Source organism: Prionailurus viverrinus, chromosome B3 (assembly GCF_022837055.1).
Source record: "Prionailurus viverrinus isolate Anna chromosome B3, UM_Priviv_1.0, whole genome shotgun sequence".
NCBI lineage: Eukaryota > Metazoa > Chordata > Mammalia > Carnivora > Felidae > Prionailurus > Prionailurus viverrinus.
The window spans coordinates 33,108,610-33,121,356 of NC_062566.1; the positions used below are offsets into that span (position 1 = coordinate 33,108,610).

Sequence of the window (12,747 nt, forward strand, 5' to 3'; positions counted from 1 at the left end):
ACCCAAAAAAACAAATAACCCAGTGAAGAAATGGGCAAAAGACATGAATAGACACTTCTCCAAAGAAGACATCCAGATGGCCAACTGACACATGAAAAAATACTCAACATCACTCATCATCAGGGAAATACAAATCAAAACCACAAGGAGGGGTGCCTGGGTGGCTCAGTCAGTTGAGTGTCCGACTTTGGCTCAGGTCATGATCTCACTGTCAGTGAGTTCAAGCCCCGCATCGGGCTCTGTGCTGACAGCTCAGAGCCTGGAGCCTGTTTCAGATTGTGTCTCCCTCTCTCTCTGCCCCTCCCCCACTCATGCTGAGTCTCTCTGTCAAAAGTAAATAAACATTAAAAAAAATTAAAAAAAAAAACCACAAGGAGATACCACCTCACACCTGTCAGAATGGCTAACATGAACAACTCAGGCAACAACAGATGTTGGCGAGGATGCAGAGAAAGAGGATCTCTTTTGCATTGTTGGTGGGAATGCAACCTGGTGCAGCCACTCTGGAAAACAGTATGGAGGTTCCTCAAAAAACTAAACATAGAACTACCCTATGACCCAGCAATTGCACTAGTAGGCATTTATCCACAGGATACAGGTGTGCTGTTTCAAAGGGACACATGCACCCCCATGTTTACAGCAGCACTATCAACAATAGCCAAAGTATGGAAAGAGCCCAAATGTCCATTGATGGATGAATGGATAAAGAAAATGTGGTATATATATACAATGGAGTATTACTCAGCAATCAAAAAGAATGAAATCTTGCCATTTGCAACTACGTGGATGGAACTGGAGGGTATTAAGTGAAATTAGTGAAATTAAGCTAAGTGAAATGAGTCAGAGAAAGACAAAAATCATATGACTTCACTCATATGAGGACTTTAAGAGACAAAACAGAGGAACATAAGGGAAGGGAAACAAAAATAATATAAAAACGGAGGGGGACAAAACAGAAGAGACTCATAAATATGGAGAACAAACTGAGGGTTACTGGAGGGGTTGTAGGAAGGGGGACAGGCTAAATGGGTAAGAGGCATTAAGGAATCTACTCCTGAAATCATTGTTTCACTATATGCTAACTAATTTGGATATAAATTTTAAAAAACAAAAAATAAAATAAAAAAACAGAACTGCACAAAGCAGTAAGTAAAAATCTGCATTAATAAGTACACAACTTATAAAGATGTAACTTCTATGACAGTAACAGCACAAAGGAGAGGGATGGAATGGAGCTATTAGGAGCAACAATTTTATAGACTTGAAAAAAGTTGATATTAATATGAACTAAGTTGTCAGAAGTTAAGATGTTAATTGTAATCTCTAGGAAAATCAAAACTATAACTCAAAAAATATAGTAAAAGAAATCACGAGAATATAAACAATACATTAAAAATACCTATTTAACATAAAAGAAAGCAGTAATGAATAAATGGAACATAAAAGAATACAACTAAAGAAAACAAGTAGTAAAATGGCAGATATTGCTGGTAATTACATTAAATGTAAATGAATTAAACACTGACAGATTGGCAAAATGGATTTAAAAATGACCCAACTCTATGATGTCTATAAGAGATGCACTTTGGATTCAAAGACCCAAATAGGTTGAAGGCAAAACAGTGGCAAAAGACAGAACAAACAAATAAGAATCAATGGGGGAGCTGGGATGACTACACTAAGATTAGACAAAATAGACTTTAGACAAATATAGTAACTAGAGACACATTTTATAATGACTGAAGAGTTGATCATAACAACTATAAACATATATGCACCTAACAACAGAATGCCAAAATATATGAAGCATAAATTAACAGAATTGAAGGAGAAATACACAAGCAAAAAATATTAGGTGGAGACTTCAATATCCCACTTTCCTTTTTTTTTTTTAATGTTTATTTACTTTTGAGAAAGAAAGAGCGTGAGCGGGGTGGGGGGCAGAGAGAGGGACACATAGAATCCGAAGCAGGCTCCAGGCTCTGAGCCGTCAGCACAGAGCCTGACATGGGGCTCGAATCCATGAACTGCAAGATCATGACTTGAGCCAAAGTTGGCCGCTCAACTGACTGGGCCACCCAGGTGCCCCTTCAATATCCCCCTTTCAATAATAAATAGAACTAAACTGAAGATCAACAAGGAAATAAAATACTTAAACAACACTGTAAATCAACTAGACCTAACAGACATCTAAGGAAAATCTAACCCATCAAGAGCAGAATACATTCTTCTCATGTATACATGAAACATTCTCCAGAACAGAATGTTAGGCATTAAAACAAACCTCAATAAATCTAAAAGAACTGAAGTCATACAAAGTATGTTCTCTGACCTCAAAAGAATATTAGAAATCAACAACAGAAGAACACTCAATGTGGAAAATGACACACTCCTAATGGAAAATCGGTCAAAAAAGAAATCGCAAGTGATTTCTCCTTTGGGGGGAATTAGAAAATACTTTAAACTAAATGAAAATGAAAACACAACATACCAAAACCTCTAGGATGCAGCTAAAGCAGTACTCAGAGGGAAATGTATAGCTGCAAATGGCTACATTAAGTAGGAAATATCTCAAATTAGTATCCTAACTTCGCACCTTAAAAAACTAGAAAAAAAAGAGCAAACTAAACCCAAAGCTAGTAGAAGAAACAAATATTAAGGCAGAGAAAAACAGCAGAGAAAATCAAAGAAACCAAAGTTGGTTCTTTGGAAAAGGCAAAGAAACTGACCAACTTTTAGCTACACTGATAAAAAGAAAGAAAGAAAGAAAGAAAGAAAGAAAGAAAGAAAGAAAGAAAGAAAAAGAAAGAAAGAGAAAGAAAGAAAGAAAGAAAAAGAAAGAAAGGAAAAGAAAAAGACTCAAATTACTAAAATTTGCAATGAAAGAAGAAGGAAAATTAACACCAACTTTACAGAAATAAAAATGATTATAAAGGAATATTAGGAACAACTGTGTATCAACAAATTAGGTAATCTAAATGAAATGGATAAATTTCTAGAAAGCTACAAACTATCAAAATTGAGGAAGAAATACGTATCTGAATAAACCTATAACTACATATAATTATTAAAGAGATTGGTAATAAAAAAACTCACAAATATTATTCAGTCTTAAAAAGGAAAAAAATTCTGACACACACCACAGCATGGATGAACTTTGAGGACATTATGCAAAGTAAAATAAGCCAGTCCCAAAAAAAGACAAATACTGTATGATTCCACTGAAATGAGATACCCAGAGTAGTCCAATTCATGCAGACAAAAAACCAGAATGTTAGTAGTCAGGGGCTGGGGTTAGGAGGCAATGGGTTACTGTTTAATGGGTACAGAGTCTCAGTTCTGCAAGATGCAAAGAGTTCTGGAGATTAATGGTGGCACTGGTTGCAGAGCAATGTGAATGTACTTACCAGTTACGAACTACACATTTAAAAATGGGTAGTACGGTAAATTATATGTTATCTGTGTAATATACTACAATTAAAAAACAGTGTTGGGAAAGACGGTCTTATGTGCACTGTTCTTTGGACCCGATGTGGCCACATAAGAATGGGCCATGGGTCTGGAACACTTGCTTACCAGCAGATAAAGAGCCCAGGGAGCCTGTGCTGGGCTTACCTCTTTGTTTTGGACTGTTTTTCCCTGTTTCAAATTCAGTGTGTATTCCTTTGTCCTGCTTAAGCATGTGTGTCAATGACCTTCAGACATGTCCCCAGCCTTCGGTACTTCTGACACCACAGGAGTAGGGTGGGGTGGAGGATCCTTTTGCTGCAGCATGAGGGGTGTGTGTGGGCCAAGGGCCCTGTATAGGCTGCCAGGAAGGACTTACTGTTGGCCACAGGGAACTGATACTTCCAAACTGATCTTGCTGTCTGTCTGTCTGTCTCTCTCTCTCTCTCTTTTTAATTTTATGTAAGGCACTGTTAAATCCAGCATTTCATTGCACTGTGTTTTCCTTGGCAACTCCATACTAAGATGCAGTGGGCAGAAGTGCTTGGATTTCTCCTGATAATAGGCAACAGATGCCACTTGACCATAAAAACTACTCACAAAGAAAACCCCAGGACCAGATGGCTTCACTGGTGAATTCTACCTAATGTTTAAAGAAAAATTAACATTAATCCATCATAAACTATTCCAAAAACTAGAGGAGGAAAAAATGCTTTCCAACTCCTTTGAGGCCAGAATTATCCTGATACCACAACCAGACAATGACATTACAAGAAAAGAAAACTATAGACCAATATTCTTCAAGAATATAAATCCAAAAATCCTCAACAAGATACTAGCAAACTGAATCCAGCAATTTATAAAAAGCATTATACATCATGACCAATTGGAATTATCTCAGGAATACAAAATTGGTTCAACATGCAAAAGTCAATTAATATAATATTATTATGGAATAATGGATTTAATTATGGAATTATAGAAAAATGGATTTAAAAATCATCATTTCAACAAACACAGAAAAACCAAAAATACTCAACAAACTTGGAAGACAAGGGGACTTTGACAACCTGATAAAGGACATCTACTAAAAACCCAAAACTAATATCACACTTAATAGTGAAAGACTAAAAGCTTTCCATCTAAGATCAGGAGAAAAAGAAGATGTCTGTTCACACCACTCTATTTGACATTCTACTGAAGGTTCTAGCCAGGGTAATTAAGCAAGGAAAAGAAATTAAAAGCACCCAGATTGGTAAGAAAGAAGTAAAACTACGTCTATTTGCAGATGACATGTTTTATACAGACAATCTTTTTTTTTAAATTTTTTTTTTCAACGTTTATTTATTTTTGGGACAGAGAGAGACAGAGCATGAACGGGGGAGGGGCAGAGAGAGAGGGAGACACAGAATCGGAAACAGGCTCCAGGCTCTGAGCCATCAGCCCAGAGCCCGACGCGGGGCTCGAACTCCCGGACCGCGAGATCGTGACCTGGCTGAAGTCGGACGCTTAACCGACTGCGCCACCCAGGCGCCCCTATACAGACAATCTTAAGGAAGCTACAAAAACCTATTAGGATTGAGAAACAAATTTAATAAATTTATCCTACAAGGTAGCAGGATAGAGATCAATATACAAAAATCATTTATATTTGTATATACTAGCAATGAATAATCCAAAATTGAAATAAAAGCTCAATTTATAATAGCATCAAAAAATATTTATGAATAAATTTAACAAAAGAACTGCAAAACTTGAATACCAAAAACTACAAAGTATCACTGAAAAAAATTAAAGAGGATCTAAATAAATGGAAAGATACTCTGTGTTCATGAAGTATAAGACTTCATATTGTTAAAGTGGCAGTACTCCCCAGACTGATGTACAGATTCACTGCAATCTGTATCAATATCTTAGTTGGACTTTTTGTGTGTGTGCAAATTTGGGAGGCTGATTGTAAAACTCATATGAAAATGTAAGGGACCCAGAATGGCTAAAACAATCTTGAAAAAGAATAAAGTTGGAGTACTCACACTTCTTAATTTCAAAACTTACTACAAAGCTAAAGTAACACAGAAAAATAAAGTAAAAGTACAGGGTGCCTGGGTGGCTTAGTCGGTTAAGTGTCCAACTTTAGCTCATGTCATGATCTCATGGTTCGTTGAGTTCGAGCTCTGCTCTATGTCAGGCCCTGTGCTGACAGCTCAGAGCCCGGAGCCTGCTTTGGATTCTGTGTCTCCTCTCTCTCTCTATGCTCCTCCTCTGATTGTGCTCTCTATCTCTCAAAAATAAATAAACATTTTTTTTTAAAAAGTAAGCAAGGACAGACAGTCTAGTACTGCCACAAGGATGGGCAAATAGATCAATGGAATAGAACTGAGAGTCTAGAAATACATTTCATGGTCGATAAATTTTTGACAAGTGCCAAGAAAATTCAATGGGAAAGAATAATCTTTTTAACAAATGGTGCTAGGACAACTGGATATTCACATGAAAAAGAATGGATTTGGACTCTATACCACATACAAAAATTAACTCAAAATAGATAAAAAAAACTTTAAGAATGAAAATTATAGAACTCTTAGAAGAAAACAGGTATAAACTTTCATGACTTTGGATTATACAATACTTTCTTACATATGACATCTAAAGTACAAGCCACCAAAGAAAAAAAATATGAACTGAACTTCATAAAATTTTAAAACTTTTATGCTTCACGGGACACTATCAAGAAAATGAAAAGACAACTCAGAGTGGAAGAAAATATTTGCAAATCATACATCTGGTAAGATACTACTATCCAGAATACATACAAAATTCTTACAACTCAACAATAAAAACACAAATAACCCATGTAAAGTAGACAAAAGATTTGAATACACATTTCTAAAGGAAGATATACAAATGGCCAACAAGTACATGGAAGTATTGTCAATGTCATTAGTCATTAGGAAATCTAAATCAAAATTAAAAAGATATCATTTCTCACAGGCTATACTAAAAAAGACACACAGTAACAAGTGTTGGCAAAGATGTGGAGAAATTGAAACCCACATCCATTGCAGCTGTGAATGCAAACGGGTGTGAAATAGAATGGAATGGTTTGACAGTTCCTCAAAAAAATTACAAATACAGTTATCATACAACCGAGCAACTGAACTCCTAGATATATACTCAAGAGAACTGAAAACTTCTATCCACACGAAAAACCTGCATACAAACATACAGAGCAGCATTATTCATAACAGCACAAAAGTGGAAACATCCCAAATGCTCACCAACTGCTAAATGAGTAGTTTATTATTCAGCCATAAAAAGGAATAAAGTACCGATACATGCTACAACATGGAAACCTTGATAACGTTACGCTAAGTAGAAGAAGCCACAGGGTGCCTGGGTGGCTCAGTTGGTTGAGTGTCCGACTTCAGCTCAGGTCATGATCTCACAGTTTATGGGTTTGAGCCCTGTGTCAGGCTCTGTGCTGACAGTGCAGAGCCTGTTTCAGATTCTCTGTCTCCCTCTCTCTCTGCCCATTCCCTGCTTATGCTCTCTCTCTCAAAAATAATAAACAAAATTTAAAATTTTTTTTTCATAAAATAAAAAGCCAAACACAAAGGCCACATCCTGCATGATTCCACATACGTGAAGAGTACAAAATCTGGAGACAGAAAGTAGATTAGCAGTTGCCATGGACTAGAGGAATAGCGAGTGGCTGCTAATGGCTAAGGAGTTTGTTTCTGGGGTAATAAAAATGTTTTGGAATTAGTGATGATGAGCTTGCACAACCTTGTGAAAATACTCAAAACCAATGAATTGTACACATCAAAATGGTGAATTTTATGGTGATTAAATATGCTATCTCAATAAATGCATATTTTAATATGAAACAGAATTTAGAACACATTATCTACCTTATTATAGTATCAACCTACCAAAGATAACTTCTGAAAATGTCTTGCAAGGCACGAACTAGTTACTTTAGTTACACACTAAGAATCCACCAAATAAACTAAGTATAAGAAAAAATGCTGAAGGACACCTTAGTAGCTCAGTCAGTTAAGTATCTGACTCTTGATTTCGGCTTAGGTCACAATCTCAGAGTTGTGACTTCGAGCCCCACGGTGGGCTCCATGCCGACAGTGCAGAGCCAGCCTGGGATTCTCTCTCTCCTCCTCCCCTGTTCACATGTGCACGCACACTCACTCTCTCAAAATACATAAATAAACTTTAAAAAAATGTTGTGTTTTAATGGGCTAGAAACTGAAAAACTGAATATATAAAATCTAAAGACTGCTTTGATTTAAAATGGGTAAATAACAATGATGACATTACTTCAGGAACAGGGTACCAAGAAATCTACATTTTGCCATAATATTCAGACCAAGAAAGAGTTACCAAAATAGAAATGAATGAAAAATACAGATGAAAGGAAAGGGCTAGAGTCCAAAGAAAACTAAACACATCTTGGCTAAACAGCTGTGTTGAAAAACAATTTCTTATCTTGCAATTAAGAACCGATTTCTTTGTAAAAGACACAGGACATTGGGTTAATAGATTTCTTTAAAAGAAAATCTGTTTTGGCTATTGAAACATTAAAAGACAGAACATCTGTTTTGCAAGTAAAGACAGATTGTATGGAAGAATCAAATATCAAACCACCGATTAGGCCAGCATTTAATCTGTTCTATTTAAATTTTCAATAAAAGTAAATGAAATTACATTCTTGAAACTATAGCTCAGCTGTAAATATTTAACACCAGGAACCTCTAAAACTAGATGTTTTAGAGTATAAAGGAGGTCATTACTGGTATATTGTAATTATTTTTAATTCTACTTGACATCTATATCAGAACCAGGTTTTAAAGCACTCTGCCTCCCAAGTCATTTTAAAAGTATTATAATAGGGAAAACTCACCATCCATGAATTCTGTACATATTGAAATCCTGTTTTCTACGAAAAATGCACCATAAAACCCTATGATATATGATGAATCACACTGTAATAAAAATAAGACAAAAATAGTTAAAAAAAAAAAAAACAACCAAAACCCTGCAAGTCAATACCATAAGCTGCTTTGTAAGAAAAAAATGACCAAGGGAAAATTACCTTATAAAGAATTTCCAATTCAGACATAATTTGCTTCTGAAGTTCCAGTGTAATATCTAACAGTATGACCTAAATACAGAAAGGAATCAACATTCACACATATATTCATCTTTAAATTAAATATAGCTATACTCACTATGAAATATAAAAAGAAAAAATATGGTGTTTCCTCTATTCATTGCCCCTTTCTCCTCTCCACCACTATAACCCTCAGGAATATAAACTGTATCCACATCTGCCTAACCTTTTGTATTGGGGGAGGTGGTATAGAAGTGATTGATGGGACCAAGGAGAAAGCCAGGTCTCAAAGGTCAGTATTAATGGCTTTAAAAGTCAGTTAAGTTATAACACCCTTAATTTATACACCCTATTTTGGCCACATTGGTTATTTCCAGAAGAGGAAGAAAGGAATGACCCTGAAACCATTTTAAAAAATTGTCTTGTAATTCAGACACAAGGTGATGAGCAGAAAGGATGATGAGTAAAAATGACATTTAAAGTAGGCTTTTTAGAGAGAAATAAGGAGTTTTTAAAATACAACATCTTTTTATAGTCTTCAGTCACGTTTCTTTGCTAATACTGAAAAAAATGCTGGAGCTTGAAGGAACCACAGAAATGATTTCATCTAATTCTCTTCTTTTAAAGGAGGAAACCAAGGTTCTGAGAAGCCACAAAGCCTGGCAATGTCAAGGTCCCTCCCCGACTCTGAGGACTGTGTACTTTTTAGAACGTCCTGTGGTGGTTTATGGTTTTCCTTAACACATCAACCACTGAGTCAGATTCATGACACAGGAATGAAAAACAATTTACAAACTTACCTAGAATAAATTCTAGTTTATTTCAAACACTTATTTCTTAAGAAAGGAGACCATCAACTGTTCAAATTTTACTCAACAGTTCAGTGAAGCCAATTCAAGGGAAATTGTTTTTACTTAAAAAAGACAATGCTGAGAATCAAATAGGTGAAAGGCAATTTTTAAGATTTGTGGCAGAGTTTCTGACTCTAGACATTTCTAGACAAAAACTTAACATTCACAATTACCATGATAGTGCAGTTATATACCATCCAATACTGAACTACATTTTGTGTTACAACTGCAGAATATATACACTCATACTGGGGAAAAAACCCATAAATTATGAATTGCAAACTGCTGACAGAGCAGGGAAAGAAAAAGATAATTCTAAAACACACATTTTATAGTACTGACATCCATTTGAGGAAGGGGAAAGGGAAGAGGAAAAAAAGGCATGGCCAGTTTCTATCAAGAGTTTGCTTTAGGGTTATTTATAAAAGCTCTCACTAAACCTGATTGTAAGTGTAATACAAAACTGCCAAGAAACATTTAAACGTTTCTCTCGATCAATAGTCATTTGCCAACAATATTCACTTACATTTTTGTTCCTATATAAAACTTAGTGACAAAATTAATTCATCGAGTGTTGTTTCAATTCCATGCCATAAAATATCAGAACTTTTCACACCACCATGTCAAGTACAGGGCATCTTTCACCCTCAAAAACTGCTAAAAGGAATGAACGTATTATTTACCTTAGAGCAGTGGTTCTCAACCCTGGCCTCAGGTTATCATTACTTTTATATAAAGGTATTTATATAAATACATGACGGCACTCTAAACAAGTCCTCATGCTCAGAACTTACCCTAGAATAACGGAATCAATCTCGGGTTGGGCCCACATCTTAATATTTTTTAAAAACTCTCCAGCCGATTTCTACTCCACAGTAAGGTTGAGAACCACTTATCTAAGGTTTCAAAAATGCCATTTATTCAGTATTCAGTATGACCACTAAGATATACCACATCTCCAGGCCCCCAACCCAGAAATGATTCACCACAACCAGCCAACACCTTACCGTTAACCCCAAACTACTGGCTATAAACATATCATTCCCTTGATCAAGAACCTTAATTAGGTTCCCTTGTCCTAGCATAACGTTAGCATAACTCTAGCATGACATTCAAAGAATTCTTCCACAATCTGGTGGTTCTAACTCCTTTTCCCACTACTCCCCACCACAAACCCAATCCTCATGTGAAACCAGATGATTTGGAAGACAGCTATGCCCACCACCACACCACAAATGTAGAAACTAGGTGCTTTGTACTGGGGTCCACACACATGTCCTGTGCCTTCCTCACTTCCAGTCTTAATGATGCCTCCACTTGAGTTGTGCTTCCTCGCTCTACTCCACACTTAGTAACTGTCTTTCTTTCTTTCTTTCTTTCTTTCTTTCTTTCTTTCTTTCTTTCTTTCTTTCTTTCCAGAGAGTGCATATGCACGTGAGCAAAGATGGGCAGAGGGAGAAGGAGAGAGAGAATCTTAAGCAGGCTCCACAATCAGTGCAGAGCCCTATGTGGGACTCGATCACATGAACCATGAGATCATGATCTGAGCCAAACTCGAGAGTTGGACGCTTAACCAACTGAGCCACCCAGGCGCCCCATTGTAAAACCTTTTCTATCTTTTAGATGAGCCTGAATGCTGCCACCACCTCTATGAAGCCATCCCCAAAGCCCTCTATCAGAATTTATTTCTAGCTCTGGCCCTTGATGTTTCTCCTTATCACATTCTGCCTTGGCACTCATGCCTCACCCCCTAAAACCATAAGCCTAGAGAGAAGAGTGGTTGTAAGCCCTGCAAGGGCAAGGACTGAATCATGGGCATCTTTCTCTGGTCTGCCCCCACTCCCCACCCCCAGCACCCACCACAGGTCTTACTCACAGCAGTGCCCATTAAGTGATGTGGGATTTAATTAAAGTGCTCCTTATGACCATAATCCTCTAAATAAGAAGCTGTTTCTAGACAGGAAAGAAGTGGATTGCTTGGTTTCTACAAATGAATTTAAAACCAAAGACACAAACAGCAAAATAAATAAAAGTGCCACACTGACCTAAAATGTAGCAAGTAACACTGTATTTGTAGGGCCAATCCATTGCATTCTAATGGGTCTTGATCATTCACGGTATTTGTTATGGTCTGGAAGAGTGGCGATTCCGTAACGGTGCAAAAGTGAATAAAGTAATTTCTGGAACTTAAGAGGGAAAGCAAAATTCACCTCAAAATAACTCTACTGCAATGCTCTTCTATTTTCTGGGAGACTTGGCACTCTAGGTATAAGGTTAATTCTCCTTCCCCTGGGCATTCCTGTGAGTGAGCTTTTAAACTGCTAAAAATAAGTCCAATTCCTTATTTGAAAGCCATGGAAAAAAGCATGGCAAATACTAATTTTCTTTTTGAAGTGCAAGGGAAGTGTGGACTCCCCGAGTCTTCATTATTTTTATTTTTTTCTCCTTAGGAAGAGCTAAATTTCTCCAACTGGGGAGGATGTGCACATGAAGCACTTCATGGAGAAAGGGTTAATGAGAGACTGAAATACCTGCGCACATTTCCGCTGCTCTCCACTACACCTCCAGGACAAATAAGGATGAGTTGTCAAGTTAAATCTAAGCAGTCAAGTGACTGAATTATAATTTACTCTGTGCTCAATTTAAATTAGTGTGAGGCTATTAAAATATACAGTATAAATACGGCAATTCATCACAAGCTGTCATGGATGACTTCATTTATTTGCTGGAGTGGCACACGCTCCACTAAAGGGAAGGAGAGCAAAATCACAGGTCAAATTAAGCCTCTATTCTGTTTTAATTCGCTTATTTAATCTGTGGCGACATAATTGTCTTTTACAGTATGTACAACTCAGAAAGGAAATTTGGGAGGATTACAGTCAGTATACAAATGATTAATCAAATGGTCCATTTAAATGCTAGTTTAAAAACAGCAGAAACCCAAAGCAGTCAAAGAATGATAATCAGCACATGCTATATACAAGCTAAGAAATTTCCTGTTAGATGACTTTTTCCCAATCGGAATATAAAAAATATTAGGAAATACATTAAGCTGTACTCTTTGAAGGATTGTACAGAAACATTAATGATATCAAAAGGTTCCGTATGCAAGATGGCTAACAGTGTTTTTATTTGTTTTCTGCTCTACTTGTTTGCGACTGTCTTGCGTATCTACACCCCTCCCCCTAAAATAAAGCTAGTTAGAAACACATTTCATGAGTTATAGTCATTATCAAACAGTTATCTTTAAAATACAATTAGCATTTTTCAAAATGGTCTCTTTAAGGTAGAAATTGTCTGAATTCAGTGGTGTAAAATAAAAAT

The 12,747-nt window shown here is 36.5% G+C and overlaps 1 protein-coding gene across 9 annotated transcripts in view; it reads right to left on the reverse strand.

The window, feature by feature from the left end:
• MAP2K5 (mitogen-activated protein kinase kinase 5) overlaps positions 1–12,747 on the reverse strand; it is a 273,162-nt gene that overhangs the window by 162,378 nt on the left and 98,037 nt on the right. For all 9 annotated transcript variants that reach the window (XM_047863399.1, XM_047863400.1, XM_047863398.1 and 6 more), the window contains exons 10-11: positions 8,555–8,623; positions 8,363–8,444 (exon numbers count right to left, since the gene is read on the reverse strand). In XM_047863399.1, the coding sequence (XP_047719355.1) occupies positions 8,363–8,444; positions 8,555–8,623 (151 nt within the window). The remainder of the gene's footprint in view (positions 1–8,362; positions 8,445–8,554; positions 8,624–12,747) is intronic.